Source organism: Leucopleurus acutus, assembly GCF_964270905.1.
Source record: "Leucopleurus acutus genome assembly, chromosome: 7".
Lineage (NCBI taxonomy): Eukaryota > Metazoa > Chordata > Mammalia > Artiodactyla > Delphinidae > Leucopleurus > Leucopleurus acutus.
Genome location: NC_139150.1, coordinates 5,535,319 through 5,557,810, shown reverse-complemented (window position 1 = coordinate 5,557,810; position 22,492 = coordinate 5,535,319). Strand labels below are relative to the sequence as shown.

Genomic DNA, 22,492 nt, shown 5'->3' with positions numbered 1-22,492 from the left:
TTTTTTTTTTTTTTTTGGCCATGCCATGTGGGGGGGCATGAAGGATCCTAGCCCCCCCACCCCCCAATGACCAGGGATCGAACCCACGCCCCCTGCAGTGGAAGCGCAGAGTCCTAACTACTGGGAAGTAGTGGGAACTCCTGGGGACTGGGAAGTCCCTAGTTCCCATTTCTTAATCTTGCTAGCATTTTCATGGCTCTCCTCACACATTCATTTGTACCATACAAATGCACAATGCGTTTCTTTTTTCAGTGTTCTTATCTGTTGTTTTTTCCACATGTCTCAAAGTCTCCTGGCTAGAGTCCTTATTGCCAATATCTGATCCTTTTCGTCATTGCACATGTCTTTAGACCAGCACTGTAGTCTGTAGGACGGACAGCATAGTCTGCCTTTGACGTGTGACCAGAGGTCGGCCTCATCAGCGTGCTTTTGAGGTCACTGTTCTCATCCCCGATGCAAAACTAGGTCCTCCATTCTGGGGGATGTATTCCAGGGTGCCGGGCCCTTTGAAACCTTGGCTTCAGACCACAAGGGTGCCCTTTTAGTGAATTAGAACAACAGAGTGCACAGCCCATGAGGGAGGTGATTTCTTGGAGCTGACAGCTTGCTTCCCATCTGTGCCGTTTATCCAGGGCGAGCCCCGCTGCACCACGGTAATCAGTTGAGGTTTGTCCTGAACAGGATAATGGTTCCTTTTCCCTGGAGTTGTTTAATCAGCATCCTTGGAACGGATGCAGGCAAGCATGATCTAGTCTGACAACTCATTAGCTGGGGGTTGGTCTAAAATATGGTTAAAAGGGGGAGAGCAAAGCCTACGTGGATACATGATCTGCAGAATTTGAGAGTCATCTGACGAGGAAGCTGAGCCCTCTGTCTAAAATCTCATGTGTGCCAGGTGGTTCCCTTCATTCCAGGTAGAGCACAAGGAACCCATTTGATCAGGCTGTATCCGCTACTCATCAGAGTGACCTGGGCATCTTGCCCGCCTCCTTCCCTCCCCGGCAAAGACTCTCCCTTCAGCTGTCCGAGCACCTGGAGACTTCTCAACCCACGGGGTCATCAGGCCACACTCGAGGGGGCTCTGTTGGGTGGGATTATATTCCTGGAATGAGTGGAACAGTGTCAGAATCGGGAAGGGGGGGTATTATAACGACGCATGGGACAGTGTGGGCTGGCGTTGAAAAAAGGCTGCTTACATAGCAGAGCTTTGATGCAATCCTTTTTGGATTTCGAAAGGGAAAATTTTAAGTTTGGTGGGAGGAATAGACTGGGGTTGAATAAGTTTTAATTCTCATTTTCAAATTAGCTAATCTTTAGAAAACAACTGAATTTAGAAGATTCTTCTCTAAGGCCCCAAAGGATTTCTTTCTGCCTCCACCCTCTTGGCTGTGGTTGACCTCCCTCCCATGTTTCTGAGCTTTCAGCAGCCGTTGTCAGTTGGTCAGTCAGCCCGGGGCCACCGGCTCAGGGCCCAGAGCCTAGGACTCTGGGAGTCTCAGGCTAGACTTGAAAGCATCATACCAAACTGAGCCATTGCTGTTTCCTAGGCGTCCCGAGAGTCTTAGCAGCCCTCAGATACCCTGGGATTTGGTTTTCATTCTTACTGCTTTCTTAAAGTTTGGAATCCTCTGCCAATGTAGTGGAATTAAAGACTGATTTTCCTCCTCCACCCCCCACCCCCAGTCGTTCTTCACTTGTTGTGGTTATTTGTGCCTGCATCGTATGTACCTGGGTGGGATGCTGCCACCAAGCCCCACGATTATAGCCCTTGATAGAGTCTTTCCTGTCCTTCCTTTTCTCCAAGAGATGCAGTTGACGTTGATTTTCATGGTCTCCTAAAGTGACAGGTCTGAGTTGACAGGAGTGGCATTCGGGCATCAGCTTTAGCAGAGGTGGCGGGACACTGGTCAGCAGGTGCAGGCATCTGGTGAAAAGCCTGCTAAACCGTAGCTGATCTTCCCTTGTCGAGGAGACCGGGAGCATTATTACTAAGTACTGCTTCATTATGAAACACTGCCTTCCTGCTGGTATTTGAGTAGCTTGGAGGTTGGTTGGGGGGTGGGGGTCACTTCCTGGCCTTGCAGCCTGTACATACTACGTCCCAGGTGGGACTCCAGGGTCTGAGGCAGCCAAAGGTTGCACACGTCCGATAAGCCTGTGAGTCTGGCTGTCAGGGGGAAAGCTGTTTCTGGTGAGTTTCTTTGACAGGTCCTATCTTTCGGGTCCCTGCGTGATTAGGAAGAGGCACACCCTGGCTGAGCACCCAGGGTGTTTATGTAACTGGGTGCATAGCATAATGACATGCCATTCATAACACTAATTTCACTTTCTTCTGTGAACATGCCATGAATTCCTGATGAAGATTACCCAGTTCGCTAGCAAAATGCTGCTCCCAAACTAGCAGTAATCAGAAGGAAGCCACCAGCCTTGACTGGTAGAAGATGGCTGCGCAGTACATTTAAGGGAGTTTCAATATTTAATGTGTTGGTATGTTGGTATTTTATGTTGAAAAATGAACTAAGTTTGGGGGTCTGTAAATTTAATTATTGAAAAAGATGAAGTTTGCCCATTCAGTGAAACCTCCCATAACTCTGAAACCTCTAATAAAGGAGCCTGAGAGGGAATCAGCTGAGACCAAGAACAAACTCTGCATAAACTAGGGCTTCGGGGAGCCATTAGCATTCTGGGCGGTTGAGTGAACTTAATCTTGGGGCTGGGGAGTGCTCCTTTCAGGCTGACGGGGAGAAGTAGGTAATGAGCCTTGCTCCCAGGCGACCTGCCCCAGGAGCCCAGCAAGTGAAACAGGCTCTTTTGCGTGTACTGTGCCAGTGATTTCCAAGGCGGGAGGGGTGCTGTGGCTCCAGCGGGTGCCTTCTTGGAGTGGGTTTTCACTCCTCTCGTCCCTCCTTAGTAGGAAAAGTGCCCACCAGCTGAGTAGCCAGAGAGAAGAGGGCTTGGAGCGTTTACAGCCTGTAGTGAAGCAGTTGGACAGCTGTCTTCTCCAGAGAGGGGCGAGGATTTGGAACTCTCCCTGCATCCCCCACTCCATCATCTTTGTGAATTGCACGTGCCTTGGTGACTAACACCAAGGAGAGTGCCGTGTTGTCCACGGGCCTTAAGCTAAGGGCAGGCTCAGCGGTGCCTGCCTCTGCCCCCCACCCCGACCCAGCCCCCGGCACGTTCAGGGGCCTGAGTGAGGCTCACGGCCTCTCCCTTGAGTGGTTCACTTAGAGGTCTCTCCTCGGTGCCCTGAGGTCTAAAAGTAGGGCCTCCTCGCGGGCTGCCTCCTCACCCTGAAAGGTCCTGCCGTTGTTCAGAGGCACCGTCTTCCAGAGGGACGAGGTCCCCAGGGCTGCAGAATCTTTCTGGACAGTTCTTGGGTTGCTCAGAATTTTATTTTAGTAGGATTGCTACAGAAAGATTGTAAATTATAAATCTCTAAGCCAGAGTTTGCCATTGGCTTGCATGATTTTTAAAAATTTGTCTCTCATCTCCCCAAGCAAAAAAGGAAAAAAAAAAATCTCCTGTTAAAGACTCCTGTTTACCCTCTTGAGACTTACAGATGGTTCAGATTGTATATTTGTTGTTACTTCCTTCTTCTGAAGTATTTTTATTATCTCCCATTGCAAACATGCCGAAGGTAATGGAGCCTGCCATCGCCAGCAGCCAAGGCCTTGGCCCCGCCAGATGTGTTTCAGGCTTTTTCTTCCTGTTTCTTCTTTTTAAGTAGTAAAAGATATTACAGCTACAGCTGACTGATCCTGTCCCTTTTTGTCCCTCTGGCCTCAGGCATCACCACTGTCCCAAATCTGTTTCCTCCTGCCCGTGTCTTTGCAGTTTGGGCACGTCTTAAATGAACACCTAGTCGTGATTCTTAGTATCCTTTCCACCTTCAGCGATCATGGGCTGCCCTTAGTGAGCCAACAGATTCAGTTATGTGCGTGGAGTCCAGATGTTCTATGTGAATTTTAATGTGAATTGGTTTTGGTAAGGAAGTATCCCCTCACCACATCACCGAACCAAACAAAAAGGAGAGAAGAAAGATAGCCGTCACCATCCACATTGTTGCTCTCTGCCGGCCTGCACCTTTGCCTTCTTCCCCTTCGCAGCGTCCAGACGCGAATGACCCAGGCAGGGGCTCCCTGCACGGGTTCTCACCTGCCGTAGGTCTCAGTTAGAGACTCACATGAACTTGTGTCTCGTATCCCTTCTCCTGACTTCCCTGTGCTGGACGAGGCTGTACGGCCTCTGTGCGGCTCTCTCAGTCCCCACCCTGTTCCGGGAGAGCGCTGGCGGGGGCATCTCCTGTGGGCATACTGCTGGGACTTGCAAGTCTTGCCCTCTGATGCTTCGTACTCAGCCCAAATCGAGGGGGCAGGAAAGAGAAGGAGGTTTATGTTTTATAGTGATTTTCATCTCTGATCACTGTTTAGTTCTAGATAATGATATCATTATAGGTTTTAGGTAATAATAATTAAAAGTTACTTTCTTTTCCAGTCAGCAAATGCTTATTAAGTTCTACTCTTTATTAATTTACTCAACAGCATTTATGGAGTACCTGTTATGTGCTCATTTCTTGTTCTGGACATTGGGGATACAGGATAAAAGCAGACAGCTTAGGGCTCTGTTCTCATGAAGCTGACATTCTAGTAGCTGCAGACAGACAGTAATCAGGCAGATAAACAAGGAGTTGTCAGCTAGTGGTAAGTGCAACGCAGAGAAGTAAGGCAGGTGATATGATGACTAACTGGTGCCGGGTGATGACTGCACATTGGGTGGTCAGGGACTACGTCATGGACATTTACGCTGGGCTCAGAATGGTTACAGAGAGCCAGACATGTGCCTATTAGGCCGGTGGAGGAGGTCATGGAGGAACGCAGCATAGTGGTTTTCTGAACGCTCGGCCCTGTGTGGAGAGGCGTTTATCTGAGGTTCTGCAGTGCATTAAACTGAGGCTCAGCGAAGCTGGCCTCCGGAGTGGTTGGCATGTGTGTCGCTCTGTGGCTGAAGGCCGTCCCTGTCCCCTCAGCTCTACGTCTCCTCGGAGAGCCGCTTCAACACTTTGGCCGAGCTGGTTCATCACCACTCAACGGTGGCCGACGGGCTCATCACCACTCTCCACTATCCGGCCCCCAAACGCAACAAGCCCACCGTCTACGGCGTGTCCCCGAACTACGACAAGTGGGAGATGGAGCGCACGGACATCACCATGAAACACAAGCTGGGCGGAGGCCAGTACGGGGAGGTGTACGAAGGCGTGTGGAAGAAGTACAGCCTGACGGTGGCCGTGAAGACCCTGAAGGTAAGCCCGGGACCGCCCAGCTGTCTGTCCAGTGAGAGCCTCGCTGCTCACAGCGCCTCAAGGTGGCGCACCCCCTTAGTTCAGGGTGGCCTGTTGCCCACTGGGGCGCAGCGATGCCTGCCTGTGCACGCAGCCCGGGGCCTCACTCTGCAGCTCGAGCCGGCTGTGTTTTTTGGTGTAAAAAGGTTAGTCATTTGGAGGAGTTTTTCATTCTGTGGCAAGGGTGTTTTAAAGCCGTGGAGTTCTGTGCTGTTTTGTTTGGCATTTGGATCGCTTCTTACTGAGTTAAGAGAAGGCGGGGCGTGGGGGGGCGGGTCTCTGAGTTGTAGGAGATGTAACCAAAATGCATTTGACTCTTCTGTGGATTTTTGTTGGTAGATTTGAGAGGCAGGTGCATTGGGTGTTTCTAGCACGTTCCCATTCCCCAAATCGTATGTCCAAACTTCTGGAAGCACAGGCGTGGGCTGCCTCCTCTAGGAAGGCACCAAGGAGACATGGGGGCTTCGCAGGGCCTCGGATACCGCCTGCCCGCTGTCGATCACCGCGGCTTCCACTCTCAACTGACGCCTGGCGTTTGTAGTCTCTAGCGGCTGTTGGCGAGCCAAGGGAAGGAAGTTCACTTTGCAGGCCTCGCCTCCTTCAAACCGTGAGCCGTGTTGTTAGCTGTGGTGAGAGTGTCCCCTAGTGTTGCCCTGTGTGGCTTTCGCTTGCTTTAAATGAACTCCCATTATGTTGACCTGTGCACAGAAATTGGGAGAGGGAGCCCCGTTTTGCAGCCGTTAACACAGAAGCAGAACTGAAACACCCACCACTGGGAAGAATGAACCTGAGCGTGTGCGTGCTTCTTGAAGGTCGGTCAGGTGCACGCAGCCAGAAAGCCCGCCTTTCCGGGCCTCGGTCATTTCCCTGCTGCCCTCACTCAAAGGCACCATAAAATGGAAATTGTGATTTCTGGTTGATAGGAAGTGACACTTTAGAGGAAAGATTGCATTCTTTAGTCCCAGAAACCAAAGGTGGCTTCCTGCCCTTCATGTTGACTGTGTCCCCTTAGCTAGCTTGGTCCTTGGGGCAGGACTGACGCTTGGGGAGGGGGGTGGTGAATGGTGGTGGCCTGGGTATTTCGAGGACCCCTGGATATTTTCCAGTTAGGATTTTCTTTAACTTAATAAGCATTTATCAAGCTCCTCACTTTTATTTGCCAGACCCTGAGCTTAACACTGGGATTTTGGAAACAAATTGGACAGAGTTCTTGACCTCAGGCTAGTCTAGGTGGTTAGAATCATCTGGTTGGTAGTAGTCTAGTTAGTAGGAGAAACAGGCAAGTATGACCATAATTGCGGTGCGGTGTGACAAGGGCTGTGCTAGAGGCACGCGCTCAGAGCTGTGGCCCCACATGGGGACGAGAGGAAGGACGGGTGAGCTCTGCTCAGCAGGGAGAAAGCAGAACGGGAGTTGTGAGTGGGGCGAGCAGGAGTTGGCCAAGGGAACGGGGCCAGGAGAGGAAAGTAGAGGGCAGAGAGGGCTCGCCGAGTCACAGAGGCCTGAACCCGGCTGAGGAGCTGGGACGCTGTCCCGGAGGCAGTGGGGCGTGTTGAAGGGTTTGACGCACGGGAATAAGGTGGTCGGATTCGCTGTTCTCGGGGACGCCTATGTTGGCGAGCCCTCGAATGAGCTGAACAGCCATTGCCCCACTTCCCAGAGCCCGGGCCAGGGCACGGGGAGACATGCGCTCCAGTGGCCCAGGGCGGCACTCGGCCGAGGACCAGGCCCAGGGAAACTGGGCCTTGACCAGCTTGCAGAACTGTTAAAGGCGCAGGCGCTACCCACATGTTTGCCGGGTTTGCAGAAACAAAACAAGAGTAAAAGCACAAAATACAGTAGATAGCAGTCCAGGAAAGGCTTGTTGGAGAACTTTAAGAAGAGGTAGAGGGCTTCCCTGGTGGCGCAGTGGTTGAGAGTCCACCTGCCGATGTAGGGGACACGGGTTCGTGCCCCGGTCCGGGAGGATCCCACATGCTGCGGAGTGGCTGCGCCCATGAGCCACGGCCGCTGAGCCTGCGCATCCGGAGCCTGGTAGCTGATGCTGTGCCGTTATTTTCCAAATAACTGAAGAAGATGATTCTAGAGAAGGGACCCCGTGGAGCTCGGCGGTGGTTTTTTTTTTATACCAATACATCAGAATTATCTGGAAGTGGGTGCCTTCTAGAACATACTTCTCTAACGATGTGTTATTAAGCTTTTTATTATACGTTTAATTATTTTTCCTAAGAGCCTTATTAACTTGTGATCTCATAGTTCATTAAAAAAATTACAGAATATAGTAGCATCGATTTCTGTGAATAGTAACTCCAAGTGGTAGCTAATTAGGGAAAAGGGAATGTGTCATTTTCTTTCTTTTTTTTTTTAACTTGTGAACGTGGTTCTTTTTTTTTTTTTAATTTATTTTTGTCTGTGTTGGGTCTTCATTGCTGTGCGCGGGCTTTCTCTAGTTGCAGCAAGCGGGGGCTACTCTTCGTTGTGGTGCGCGGGCCTCTCATTGCGGTGGCTTCTCTTGCTGTGGAGCACGGGCTCTAGGCACACGGGCTCACTAGTTGTGACTCGCGGACTCTAGAGCGCAGGCTCAGTAGTTGTGGCGCACGGGCTTAGTTGCTCCGCAGCACATGGGATCTTCCCGGACCAGGGCTCGAACCCGTGTCCCCTGCATTGGCAGGTGGATTCTTAACCAGTATGCCACCAGGGAAGTCCCAAGGGACTGTGTCATTTTCTAGAGGTATATTAACCCAAAATAAGGTACTGAGCAACTGCTAAATAAATTATCCCTCCTTCCACCCCACCCTGCACAAAAAACATCTGTACAGTATGTTTCCCACTTGGCAAATAAGATTAGTATCAACATTTGGGGCGTTCATCTCCACTACAGACGTTGAGAGTTCGAGTGGGTTCCAGGTAGCAGTGATGGCTAATATTTATTGATTCTTACTGCGTGCCTGAGTCTGAGTGCTTTAGGCTTTACATAGAGCATCTCATTTAATCCTTCCAGCCACCTTAAGAGAAGGCTACTGATGTTACCACCATTTCAGGCTGAGAAAACTGAAGCAGAGAGAGGTTCAGTAACCGACCTAGCGTCAGTTCCATGGCAGCAGTGACAGAGCCAGGATTTGAACCCAGGCATCCCGTTCCAAAGCCCAGGTCTTTTTTTAAATTGTTCTTCTGGTTCTGATTTCTCACATACCATGAAAAATATGCATAAACCACAGTTACGCATTTTAAAAATCACCTTCCCCGCCCACCCCCGTTCACTTCCCTCACAGGCTGTAGCTACGATCTGCCTCTCTCTTGAAGACTACTTGGGAAATCCTTGCAGTTCTAGCCCAAGCTTTTGTTTGTTCAGCCGGTTCTCACTGAGCCCCTCTTTGTGCAGGACCTCCTTGTCCTTGGTGTTTGGCATTGCGGACCCTCAGCGGTCAGGACCAGACTCTCCTTAACCAGCAGGGGGAGCGAAGCCCTACTTTTATCCACCACTGGGCCCTATACCTTCAGGGCAAAAGGAAGACCCGAAGAGAAGAAAAGGGAGCACTAGGTTGGCCCCTATGGATGGGAAACTGGCATTACAACAAAGGCGCCCTGACGGGGACCGGCTAGTTTGAATTTGACACTGTTCAGCAGGTTGTAGGCACGTACTCTCTTTGTTAAAGGCAGGATGTGCCTAAGAGAACTGTCAAGTACAAGATGCCCCAAGTTTCAGATGAGCTGTATAGTAAGTTTGTAAGTCAGTTTTCTTTCTTGAAACAGTTGTGCACCTAATAGAATTTGGATAGGTCTACTGTTAATCTAATTGTGTTATTAAAATTGACTCATAAGCTAGCTGACAAATTTACTAAAATAGCAGAAATTAACACTGTTGAAAAAAGTTAAAACTTAGCACTGTACTCAATTCTTTACCTGTTTTTCCAATAGGTAATATATACAGATAGTTTAAACGACCCTTGATTTTGGCGTCTTTCCAGAAACAGTCCACACGCACGTATCTTTCTTAACCACGTGGCAGTGCTGTAGACACGGCTGCTCTGTGCCCTCTGTCGTTTACTTAATGTGTCTTGACAGTTATTCCTTGACGGTACGTGTAAGGTAGCCTTGTTTTTGTATGGATATATTTTAATATCTCACCAGCCTTCAGTAGACGTTTGTCTTTTTTCCACTACTTTGCTGTTACAGGCAGTGCACAGGGATTCTCCTTGTTGGCACACGTGGGAGAGTGTCCTGTTAGGTCAGCTCAGAGTAGAACTGCTGGATCAAAGAGCTCGAACCAGTTTGCACTCCACCACTGGTGTGGAGGAAGGGCCTGTTTTCCCTACCCTCACCAACACAGTATGTTTTGGTTTGGGTTTTATGTTTGTTATTTTCCCCCGCAGGAAATAAGGGCTCCTGGACGGCATGAACACTGGGCCGTCGCACACGGTGGCTCTCACTTCACGGCGGGACGGGGGCTGTGCGCTGGGGAGAGAGGCTACTGCCATGTCTCAGTCGCTCGGGCAGCGGCTTCCCTTCTGGCCGTGGAGCTGGATACGGCCGCAGTACTGGGGAATCAGAGTCATGGGGGCTCCTCTGTGAGATTGTTTCCTGTGGCCTTTTCACTTGAGCTTCAAGTCCCCCACCTGGTTTGTGAACCATCCGCCTTCCTCGGTCTAGCTCGGAAACTGCCCCATCTCTCCAGTGTGTGGACCCTGGTCGAGCTGATAGGTGCAGGGTGGCAGTTCGCTGTGCTTGTAACCTTGCTCCCCTGGCATCGGGTAAGAACCGGAAACATGTGGAAACTGATCTATCTTAGACACGAGCCCAGCACTGCGGCCAGGGGTCCCTGCTGAGAGGAGGCATGGAGAGCTCTAAAAGCTGTGCCGCGGCAGCGGGGCGCTGAGCTGTGTTTAAAAGTAGTGTTCTTTGTTATGCTGTAGAATTCCTACTCTTGGGGATGAGGCCAGTGAGCAAAAAGGGCGAAGCTGGTTAGAAAACACCTGTGAGATGTTGAGTCTGGAAGAATGTGTCTTTGAGAAAGACCAAAAAGCCAGAGTTAATTAAAGAACCAGCCTGTCTTCCATACAAGCAATATGTTTAGTCTGCTTCTCAGGAGTAGAGATCAACTGTGTTAGTAATAATAAAAGTGAGTCCCGCTGAGTGGGTGCTGACCGTGTTCCGGGCACTGCACTCAGCACTCTTTGTGTGCGAGGCAGATACCGCTGTTCTCTCCATTTGGTAGATGAGAAAACCAAGTTCGCAGGTAATCTGTTATCTATTATGTAGGCAACTTACCATGGCTTCGCAGCAGCAGAGCTTGGTCGGTATAACTCACAATCATCGTCTTAACCTCTGTGCCAGCCAAAGCATTGGTCCACATCTGGCCAGGCCAGTCATGAAGAGAGGGCAGTTGACCCAACTCCCCCCTTGACAGACCAGACTGAAATTCACAGCTTTTGTTCAGAGCGTTGCCTTTGCCCGAATCATTCGGAATTACTTCTGTTTCACTATGTAAGTGGAAGAATCCTCTTCAAAAAGGTGATGGAAATTTTAAAAATAAAAGTAAAGGAATATAACAGGGAGAACAGCATCAGGGATATTTCCAGTTTAACACAGCTAGAAATGTAGGGTGCTGTTAGTAGTTTAAATTATAAATTGAACCAGGTCTGATTCCAGCAGGGGGAGACAAGTTCACACTGATTGTCCTGAAAGAAAAAACAGGGAATTATTTATACTGTCCACACATCATGTGCGTGCGGTTCGTGTGTGTGTGTGTGTGTGTGTGTGTGTGTGTGTGTGTGTGTGTGTGTGTGAATGAAGAGAGAAAGGCAGAAGAGGGATGCCTTTGAGAGCCATAGTGTTCCTTTTGCATGTCCATGCCTCTCAAGACCTAGAACATGGTTCTTGTAGAGAAGAGTCAGTAGCTCTAAGAGCAGTGTTATATCGGAAACGAGTTCACTGTGCGAGGCTCATTGTGTGGTGCCTCAAATGTGGAAAGCTTCATTTGAGAGCTACTCTTTGAACATACTGTTGGCTGAGCAAGGTTCTTAAAGGCCCTGGTCCTTCCATGAGCAGCATTGAATCCTCTAGTTCCGGCAGGCACTTGGCTCTCCAGCCGTTGACAGTAGCAGCGTGTCACCCTGGTGGGTCAGAGCACTGAACGCCAGAAACGGTGTGGTCTGCTGAGCATGTTCAGGGGCAGGCAGGTCTCCGAAGAAGTAAACAGCCAGTGAGGTGGCGGCAGCGATGTGTTCTTTTCCCGCCCGCGCAGCTTGACACAGAGACTACCCAAGATGTTCAGTTGACATTAGGAGCAGCTCACCATTTTTAAAGAGCAATAAACTGTGTCTGAGTTTCAGTCCCGTCGAGCCCTAAGCTAAGTGATAGCGGGCTGACACATCTCCTCACTGGTCACGCTTCGCTTGTAAACATGCTTGACCAAAGCAAGACAGCACTAAGTAAAGGGCGACCCGTCCTCTGGAAGCCTTCCCCACGTGCCAGGTAGGAACCGACGAGCCGCAGTGAGTAGGACACTAGCGCTTTGTTTCCCGAAGGGGCAGGTACAGTGGAAATACAGCTCCACACTTAAGGTACAGCTGATAAAGCTTCTCTTGGGGAACCTAGTTTCCAAGTAGCTCTCTCCCCATCTCCCGTGCAGGCCTGCTCTTCAGACACACTCAGACTCCATGTTGAAACGTGGAGGGTGGGGTCCTGCCTCCCTTGCTGGTTTTTTATAGCAACAGACTGTGTCATGTATCACCCACCTGCTTCTTGCTTTGATGGTCAGTTGAGAGGACAGCGGGTTCTTTAAGCCAAAAAGAGGTTTACCCGAGGTAAACCCACAGCCAGGCTCCTGAAAACAGAGCCGACAACAGCACTCCAGACTGATACGTGAAGAAATGCAGAAACATTATCGTCTTTGCTCTGGGCATTTGCTGATATCTTTGTCTCCCCTTGGCATTTAAATACTGTGAACTTGCCTAAAACGTGATGTGTACTGATGATACTTGTGAAGCCGTTGTTAGGGGAGCTGCTAGTGAAGATTACTTTAGAATCTGTGAGTAATTGACCTGACAGGTAGTGATGATTGCTTCATTGAGAGCCCCATGAGACCGCATTCTTAAGAAGCTGAACATCCTCTCTTTCTGCCATATCTTGAGGCATCGTTCTTCAGTAGTGCTATACATCTTTTTGTGTCATCAAGGTCTCTTCTCTTTTTTTTTTTTTTTTTGCGGTACACGGGCCTCTCACTGTTGTGGCCTCTCCCACTGCGGAGCACAGGCTCTGGGCGCGCAGGCTCAGCGGCCGTGGCTCACGGGCTCACCCACTCCGTGGCATGTGGGATCTTCCCAGGCCGGGACACGAACCCGCGTCCCCTGCATCGGCAGGTGGACTCTCAACCACTGCGCCACCAGGGAAGCCCCAAGGTCTCTTCTCTTAAGTCAAGTACATTTCGGATTCTTCAAGTGATTTTTCGTTTTTTATATATTAAGCATTTGGGGAGGCCTTGGAAGCCAGCTGTTCCTTAGGGAAGGGGCACCGAGTTTGTGGTATTTGCCTGTACACATCTCCCTTGCTCCCCACAAACTCCACGGGTGACGGAAACAAGTGTAGTCTGCATAGAGCCACCAGGGCAAGTCACCAGCATATACAGCCAGCCTTGACGTGGTGCTCAGGGTGAGAGTTCCAAAGCTCAGCACCGAAGTGGAAAATTCTTTGTGCCGTTGGGGATGATGATCGGGCCACCTTGGAACCTGTCCAGAGCAATGTCGTGGTTGAGACTGGTGGACCGGGATGATGGTTCGTGGAAGCTCCTGTCTGTATTAACCATTCAGGTCGTACTTCCCCACTTCAGCACTTTCCTTGCTGAGATAATGTCATCACTTCTTTTTTTCCTGCAGGAGGATACCATGGAGGTGGAAGAGTTCTTGAAAGAGGCCGCAGTAATGAAAGAGATCAAGCACCCCAATTTAGTACAGTTACTCGGTGAGTGCGTGGAGCTCTGGAGAGAGGGCCTCTTAATTAAACCCTCTGGGGTGACACAGGTGCTGTTAGAGAAGAGGTGGGTGGCTCACCGCATTGAGGTTTCTGATTTGTACATCTGTCCCCCACCAGCATCCAGCCCTTGGTAAAAGGAGGCCTGTGTGGGAGGGGGGCGTGTGTGTGTCCGTCCGTGTGTCCGTCCATGTGCCCACGCGAGCGAGGGAGAACGTTATTACTTTAAATTGATACCCAAAGCAGTCAAATGCAAATTGGCATCTGAAACCTAAGAATTTCAAGAGTTCCTTCACGGAAGTGATTCTGTACGTAGACATATCCGATTGCCGGGGGGCGGTGGGGTGGGCGGTGGGTGTTAAACTAACAGTGATTGAGTTTGTCTGATGTGGCCCGGCCTTTGTTTATGAACTCAGTGGCAGCCTCTTCCTGTTGAAGTTCATTGGCTTGAGAGGAAGGAAAGAGTGGGGCCACGTCCCTCCCACAGGAACATAATCTCAACCCACCAGTGCATGGAACCGTCTTAGAACTTGGGCCCAGGACGCAGGGGCAGAGTCCGAATCCGTTTCGGAAGCCTAGTTCTTGAGGGCTCGTCTCCTGTGATATGTGTTCAGTCGGGAGCAGGGCAGCACACTGAAGCCTTGTCTTGTTGGCAGGGGTCTGCACCCGGGAGCCCCCGTTCTATATAATCACTGAGTTCATGACCTATGGGAACCTGCTGGATTACCTGAGGGAGTGTAACCGGCAAGAGGTGAACGCCGTGGTGCTGCTCTACATGGCCACTCAGATCTCGTCGGCCATGGAGTACCTGGAGAAGAAGAACTTCATCCACAGGTAGGAGCCCGGCCAAGCTGCCCCCGCCGCGGGCCTGCGGGGCGCGCGTGGGGCGCGGGCATCCTTCGACACAAAGCCCCAACCCGCGAGGTCTTCTGGCTCAGCCTCTCTCTTCAGTGCTGGCAGCTCATCGGACCTTGGAGCAAAGGCAGACGCCAGGTTCCTGACGCCGCCAGCTTCGGGCGTGCATCCGGGACTAAATTCAGCCCGGCCTGGCCCCTGGACCGCCAGAGCGCTTCATCCCCAGCCTGAGAAGTATTGAATATTTCACTTCGGAACCATTTTGGGCTAAGAGGAATATTGAATGAAGTTTATAAAAGGCGCCCCTTCTAATCATCACGGCTCCCTCTGGAATAGAGCGCTCATTGCTCCTCCAGGGCCGGGGTTCATCAGTTATGACCTCTTCCTGGGAGCCGTTGGCATTGCTTTTACACAAGCGCTCAGTAACAGCCGTGCGTGGGTTTTGTTTCTGTGCTGCGTGGTTTTCCTTCTCTTCATTATTATCATTTCATTCTCCGCTTAACTTGCTGTCATCTGGTTCAGGGACGTTTCCACTACTCTCAGAATTGTGTACACGTAGTTCTGAATTAAGCGTCTTTGCTGCTTTAAAGCCTGGAGTGTTTTGACCTTCAAGTGTGCCACAATTATCTTGGTCTTTGCATTCTTTGCTGGTGGAAATGGCGTCCTAGCAAAGTGACGGCCTCTGCAGGACAGAGCCTGATGGGCTTTGCCGGAGTCTGTTACACAAGACGTTCTCCCCGCCACCGTGGTGACCTTTCCTACCCAATTAACTCAAGTATGAAACCTGTACATGAGACTTCCTAGTGAGGAGTAAGGGTAGCATGTGTGAAATGCTGGCGGTTCCTCGTAAGACGGATTTTCTCTGCTCCACGAGAGCCTCCTTCAGATGCTCCTGTCACTCAAGAAAGTGAACCCTCTGAGGCTGCAGACTGAGATTTCTTGACTCCTGGTTTGCCTTGCACGGCTAGGTTCGTTCTCTCTTCGTTCAAGCAAACTTAAAGTGCTTTACCAAAATCCTATTAGGCACAACTCTCCTGTATTTCCTTCCCCTCTGATCGCTGATGATCAGGCTATCTTACGCCGCCATCGCGTTAAGCTGGTGCGCCTTCTCATCCCTCATTCCAGTTTGCCTTGCGATTTCATGGTTAATGTCCGTGAACCAAAGATTAGACTCCTACTTCCCAGGGAGAATCAGGAGGCGAGAGGAAGCTGATTACACAGGGGAGAATTTATAGGACACATTTGGATAAGCATCAGGTAGAAATAGGACAGTGGGAAATAACATTTGGGTAAAGGATGTCGTGGGCTTTTTTAAAATTTTGTCCTATCAAGTCTGAATAGGACAAACGAGGCTCAGTCTGATTTAAGTTTCTCGAGATCGAGGCCTGGCCTGTGCGTTTGTGCCCCGTGCCTGGCAGAGAGCAATAATAACTGAACAGACGCTTAGATGACACTGTTCTCCAGGCATCATTCGAAGTGCTTTACCTATTAATTCACTACCACCCACAGCCACCCTAAGAAGTAAGCGCCGTCATTATCGCCTTCGTTTTATGGCTGGCATAACTGAATCCGAGGGTGATTAACTTGCTCCGGGTCATGGGGCCAGCGAGGCTGCTCCCTGTGCCACCCTCTGCGCGTGGGAGCGCGGTGGGTGCTGAGGGACGGGCGCTGCTCCCCAGGGGGCCCGGACTCCATTTTCCCATTGTCGGTATTGCACCTTTATAGAGAACGGTGGTGGACTTGTGAAGCTGGAAAGCTAGCCGGAAACTCTCACAGATTAACTTTTTCCTTTCCCAGAGATCTTGCTGCCCGAAACTGCCTGGTAGGGGAAAACCACTTGGTGAAGGTGGCTGATTTCGGCCTGAGCAGGTTAATGACAGGGGACACCTACACAGCCCACGCCGGGGCCAAGTTCCCAATCAAGTGGACGGCACCCGAAAGCCTGGCCTACAACAAGTTCTCCATCAAGTCGGATGTCTGGGGTAAGGGCTGCTGCTCCGGTTTCGCCCTCGCCCGTGCAGGGTGGGGCTGTTGCCCTGCTTTTCTTTCTCTCCTTGCTATTTCACTTCCTCTTTCTTGCTCTTTCATTTCTTTTTCACTACTTAATCCTCTTCCGTACTTCTTTTTCATTTTAAAGTCTTTTCTCCCCTGTTTTCTGTCCAAAATGAAGTAAAAGTGAGCTTTTTTCTTCCAAAATAATTCAGATTAGCTTTTTTCCCCCCACTCACCATCTTTATGTCTTCACTCTTAGTTTGCTGCCTAGGTTTGCAGGGGCAGCCGGCCCACCCTGCAGGCACCCAGAGTCTTCCTCTGTGGAGAGAATGCTGTATAGTTTGGTTTGGGATTCAAGTAGAATATTACCCTCTGAAGCCTCGTGTGACAGTATTTTATTTTTACTTTTTTGAAAAGAACTTTTTATTATGCCAATTGTAAGCATACACTAAAGAAGACAGAGTTACCTAATGCGCCCCAGGCACCCATCACCCAGCTTTGCTGTCATCGCCTCGTGGTGCCTCTCATCCTGTACACCTGCCCACCACCCCCGACCCTTGTTATTTCAAAGCAGATCCCAGACAGCATAATATCTTGTCCATGAATATTTCATATAAGTCTCTTAAAGATGACGTTTTTATTTGTATAACCACAAGTTGAGATTCATTTCTGAATATTATCAAATATCTAGTCAGTGTTCAAATTTCCAATGAAATCATGAAAGTCATGCTTTTTTTCTTTTTTTTTTAAATTAATTAATTTATTTTTGGCTGTGTTGGGTCTTCGTTTCTGTGCGAGGGCTTTCTCTAGCTGCGGTGAGCGGGGGCCACTCTTCATCGCGGTGCGCGGGCCTCTCACTGTCGCGGCCTCTCTTGTTGGGAGCACAGGCTCCAGACGCGTAGGCTCAGTAGTTGTGGCTCACGGGCCTGGTTGCTCCGCGGCATGTGGGATCTCCCCAGACCAGGGCTCGAACCCGTGTCCCCTGCATTGGCAGGCAGATTCTCAACCTCTGCGCCACCAGGGAAGCCCTTTTTTTTTTTTTTTTAAACAGTATGTTTAAATTGGGATGGAAATAGGAATCTCACAGTGCTATTAGTTGACAGTGGCCCTTAGGTCTCCTCTGCAGTGTAAATTCCTTCTTTATCCCTCTGCATCCCTTGCTAGTTATTTGTTGAAGAAATCCCGTCATTTGTCCTTTAAAGTCTCCCACACTCTGGATTCTGCTCACCGTACCCCTGTGGTGAGATCCATCATGTTCTTCAGTCTTCACTCTCCCTAGATAATGGGTATTGGGATCGAGACAGCTTGATCACATTCGAGTTTGACTTGTTTTTCTTTTAGTAAGAGTACTTCATAGGAAGGGGTGTACATTTTCATCAGCAGGCCCATAATTCTTAGTTTCCTTTCTTTGTCTAGCTCCACTGATTTATTAGGGGTTGCCAAATGATAATTCTCATTCCTTATGCATTTATTATTAGCTCAATACTTCTATAAGAAGAAACTTCTTCTCCCCTACTGTTTGGCTATAGTGGAGGTACAGTTCATACAGGAAAGATAGGATAAATGTTCGCTTCCTTGCCATTATTTACCGGTTTCCACAATAACAAATTGGTTTCTTAATACCCTCCAACGGTGACCAGGTTTTTGTTGTTTTTCTTTTGTGATATTATTATAAGCTCTTGGATTTAAATATATTTGAGTATATTATTGATTAATCCACTGCAGTTGTTTTTTAAATTGACGTTCAGATTGTCTCATCTTTGGCCAGTGGGGACTTCAAATTGTTCCTCGTCCTTTTGACAAAACCCTGTAGTCTTCTATAGCATCTCTGCTATCTGGAAAGATAAAATATTCCAGGTTCATTCTCTGCCCCAGACCTGAATCACCTGTTTCTCCAAGGAGTTCTGGTTCCTAAATGGGACCTGGAATTTCAACGATTCTGTAAGATTTTAATGAAATTTTTGGGGTTGGAAGGGCCCTTAGAGATAATCTCATGTACCCAGAAAGGCGAGGCGGCCTGTCTTAGGCACATGACTAGTTGCTTACAGAGCCATGAGTAGTGATGGCCTCCTCAATTCCAGTCCTATGTTCCTTCCACCACATCTCCCAACAAGTTGGCTAGGCTCCCTAAAAGACCCTGGAGGGGCTGAGCAACCCAGGCCTCTTCTCTCCTTCTGTTTTAGTCGGTGGGAGTGAGTAAACGGAAAGCCTCATTCTGAGCTGTTCTATCCGGGGCTGTTGGTAATTAAGAGCCGGGTAGAATGTCAGTGTCTGACCTGCTTCTGAGGGTGTAACTTCTGATGTCTGCTGCACAGTTCACCAGTTTTAAATGCAGTGTAGTTAAATCTTACACATCTCGAACGATCCTGCTGTTTCTTTTTTTCTTTTAGCATTTGGAGTGTTGCTTTGGGAAATTGCTACCTACGGCATGTCACCTTACCCAGGAATTGACTTGTCCCAGGTGTATGAACTCCTAGAGAAAGACTACCGCATGGAGCGCCCGGAAGGCTGCCCAGAGAAGGTCTACGAACTCATGCGAGCATGTGAGCCTTCCCCCGCCAGTTCTAGAAGTCTCTGTGGGCACTTTACATATACCCTGGGCAGGAGGATATATGTAAAGTAAAAAAAATCGAAGTATTCCATTTCCTCTCTTCATTCTCCTTCTTCGGAAGCAACTAATGTAACAGTTTGCTACCTGTTTTTTTTTTCACTTTTTCAGTATGCCTTTATTTACCCATAGTATTTTATGTGTGAGTGTTTTTTGTTTTTAATGCAAAAATGAGATTGATAGATACCAAACCTGGGTTTCTTATTAATAAATACAAATTTCTGGTATAGTAGGCAAATATTCTAGGTGACTTGTATCCACTCTTTTTTTTATATATATGTATAAAAATTTATTCCCTCAACTTTTTTTTTGCACTTAGCAGAGTAACAGGCGTGTCTTTCCGTGTCCGTAATTCAGAGCTTGTGCTCGCTCTTTCTCTCGCTCTCTCTCCCACTTTCTCGCCTCGCGTCTTTCCTTATGTAGCTGCCTGGCATCTATCACATGATTTATTCATTCATCCAGTCCTCTTTTGATGGACATTTGTTTGTCTTTTGCCATTATGGACAAGACAGGAACCAGCACCGTCACACATACATACCCCTGTGCGTTATGCTAGTACTTACTTACGGAAGTTGAACTGTTGGTTCAGAGCCATGTGCATTTTAAGTTTTGATAGATTTTCTCAAATTGTTTTCCCCAAAAGTTTATATGAATTTATATTCTCACCAGAAACATGTGAGAGGGACCCTACGTCCTCACCTACACTGGGCTTATCAGTCAGTCCTTAATCCTCATTTTCATCTTGTTTTAATTAGCACGTCTTTACTGATGAGGAATTCGGACTTCGATAACCATGAAGTAAGGGTGAGATAGGAAGCAGGCTACTTGGTTGAGTCATTTTCTGCATTTGCTGGAGGCAGGTTGGGAAGAATATATTTGTAAGTGTAGTTGTTGCTGTCAGCGTATCCCTGGGATTTTATAAGCCATATTCCTGCCAGTATCTAAAGTCTTCCCAAATGCTTAATGTCTGCAACAGGGCACGATGGCATTTGTCACTTTAACTTGTCATAGCAAAAGACGGTTAGCAGGATTGGAATGCTGCTTTAATTTCCAGACTTTTCCTTGAGAATTTCTCATCCCCTGCTTGTTAGCAAGGCCTCATGGGTAGTCTGACTTGGTTCTCATCTGTCCAGGTTGGCAGTGGAATCCCTCTGACCGGCCCTCCTTCGCTGAAATCCACCAAGCCTTTGAAACAATGTTCCAGGAATCCAGCATATCAGATGGTAAAGTGCTGGTCCTTAGGGTGCCTGCAGTGGGGAGAGAGGTTGGGATGGGAGAGACGGCCGTGTGGGACCCAGCCCAGTCCTTCAGTCCACTTCCTGCTAGAGTGCGTGGGCCAGCAGCTTACCTGAGACCAGAAAGCTGGGCGGGGGGTGGCCCTCTGTCTCTTGCAGCCAGGGTTCTGAAAACTACTCAAGTACTATTTCCTCAGGATGTGTATCTCTTTTCTGTAACTGTGTATAGATGACTACTCTTGTCTTAAAAAGAAAAAGAAAACCAACATACCAAAATGACGTCGTTACTGATGACTGCTGGTTTTCTTGTTGATTTTTTTGGTGGTTCTTAGAAGTGGAAAAGGAATTGGGGAAGAAAGGCATGCGAGGGGTTGCAGGTACTCTGCTGCAGGCCCCAGAGCTGCCCACCAAGACGAGAACCTCCAGGAGAGCTGCCGAACACAAAGACGCCCCCGACGTGCCCGAGACGCCCCACTCCAAGGGCCCAGGAGAGACTGGTACGTCCTCACCACCCGCACCCACCTGAGGCCTGGGGGAGTCGACCCTCAGGGCCAGTGCAGGCAGATGGGAAGCAGTGAGTGGAAACTGTGCAGAAAGACAGGCAAACCCCGTGTTAGTGGTCCAGCTTCGAAAAGAGGAAGGTTCTCCTTTTCCTGCAGCAAGCCCCTGCCCCGTCATTTAGGAGCCATTGGCGTAGGCAGTGGTGCCTCTGAAACCTACTAAGAACAAACCCACCTTTCCGTGTGTCATTCGCAGCATCTGTGCTTGTTCTTGCGGCAGATGGAGCAATGATAAAATATTGAACCAAACGCAGAGCAGCTCGTTGTGAAAGCGCTGATACAAGACACTCACTGGCACCGACGGGGCCAGGAGACACCTGCGGAGAGCTGGGGAGCTGGTGTCCCCTCGTGGGCTCTTCCCTAGACTAGCGAGGGCGGTGGGAGTGGTGAAAAAGGGTTCTAAAGGTGCTATCGGGGGTCACATTAGCAAACACTGATCCAGTGCTTCCCATGTGCCGGGCTTGACTCTAAGCGAGACTGTTCTGATTTAGCAGTTCCCCCAACAAAAAAAAAAAAGAAAAAGAAAAGATACAGAAGCCTCGGTTCTACAGCAGACCAACTGAATGGAGGTGTCTGAGGCAGGCCCAGCATCTGGGTGATGCTCTGATGGGCCACACGCTGGGTGAATGGGAAGGGGCAGGACAAAGCCGGAATCTGTGGACCCCATGATTCCCAATTTTTTTCATCATGTACCCATATTAATTTTTAAAAGTCGAGGATGGGAGGGAGGGAGACACAAGAGGGAAGAGAGATGGGGACGTATGTGTAACTGATTCACTTTGTTATAAAGCAGAAACTAACACACCATTGTAAAGCAATTATACTCCAATAAAGATGTTAAAAAAAAACAGTTGAATGTGCAGGTCTTATACATAGGTATGTGTATGTACTACTGCACAGACATGTATACTATAAAATACAGCAAAAGTATACACTTGAAAGGTTTACATAAGAAATGAACCTAAATTCGAGTGCGTTCTTGGCGCGCCCTCAGACCATCTAGCTCACCTAGCTCACCCCGCTTTGATGGCATGTAGACTATCCAGAATCTGGACCCCGGCGTCCTTCTGTTAGTGGCCCTGATTTCAGGTCGTGGAACGGTGTGGGGAGGAGAGGCTGCTATGAAAACTTGCAGCTTATAAAAGCCCACTGATAAGCAATTGTGTTCATTTATGCCCATCAGTATTCATCTGACGGGTATTTTGATACGTAATCTCATGGTGAGCCAGGAGTGTCAATTAGCTGTTCAGCCCTGAAATAGAGCTGTGCATAATTCATTAGAGTTTCACTTTCTTCACCTTCTTCCGCTGGATGAAGGTTTGGGGAGGTCCTTGGCTTCCCCTGATTCGGAAGCCCTGTGTGCCGCCTGGTGTTCTCACAAAGGCCCCCGCTACCTCAGCTTTGAGTTCCAGGGCGCTGACGGCAACCGTGCTCGCAGCCGCCCTCGGAGGGAGAGTTCTGTCATTCACTCGCGGGGAGCTTGGCAACAGCAGAAAGATTTCTTAGGAGCTATTATTCATATTTAAAGAATGCCCATTTAAAAATTTTAAAAGGTCACCCATCTTGTTTCCCAAGCATAATGGCCCATTGTCGCTGCACCGTGTGGTACGTGGCCCCTTCCCTCCTGACCGTCCTCGTGGGAGCCTCAAGCGACTGACTGGTCCGAGAGGCACAGGTTCTGACCCTGGGCTTGGCCTTGTCGTGCTTTTTACTCTCCAGATAGTGGTGTTGAGGGGACTCTGCTACTTTAAAGGAAACCAGCAAAGAGATGAGGAGACTGGGGGTGTCCCCGCTTTTTGCTGTGCTGTCTTCAAGGAGAGAGACCTAAGCTTTTCCTAATAATAATACCAACAACAGTGACAACAGTTACTGAGAAATTTCGTGCCAAGAGCTGTGGTTGCTCCACGTTCGTTATCGCATTACATCCTCACAG

General features: G+C 49.1%; 1 protein-coding gene across 3 annotated transcripts in view; it reads left to right on the top strand.

Annotated features, from left to right (window-relative positions):
* ABL1 (ABL proto-oncogene 1, non-receptor tyrosine kinase) overlaps positions 1-22,492 on the top strand; it is a 132,484-nt gene that overhangs the window by 107,076 nt on the left and 2,916 nt on the right. For 2 of the 3 annotated variants that reach the window (XM_082842099.1, XM_082842100.1), the window contains exons 4-10: positions 5,030-5,302; positions 13,216-13,300; positions 13,966-14,143; positions 15,962-16,146; positions 18,547-18,699; positions 19,898-19,987; positions 20,332-20,496. In XM_082842099.1, coding sequence (XP_082698225.1) covers positions 5,030-5,302; positions 13,216-13,300; positions 13,966-14,143; positions 15,962-16,146; positions 18,547-18,699; positions 19,898-19,987; positions 20,332-20,496 — 1,129 coding nt within the window. Of the gene's footprint in view, positions 1-5,029; positions 5,303-13,215; positions 13,301-13,965; positions 14,144-15,961; positions 16,147-18,546; positions 18,700-19,897; positions 19,999-20,331; positions 20,497-22,492 lie in introns of all 3 variants that reach the window. The other variant, XM_082842101.1, reaches the window with a different exon arrangement.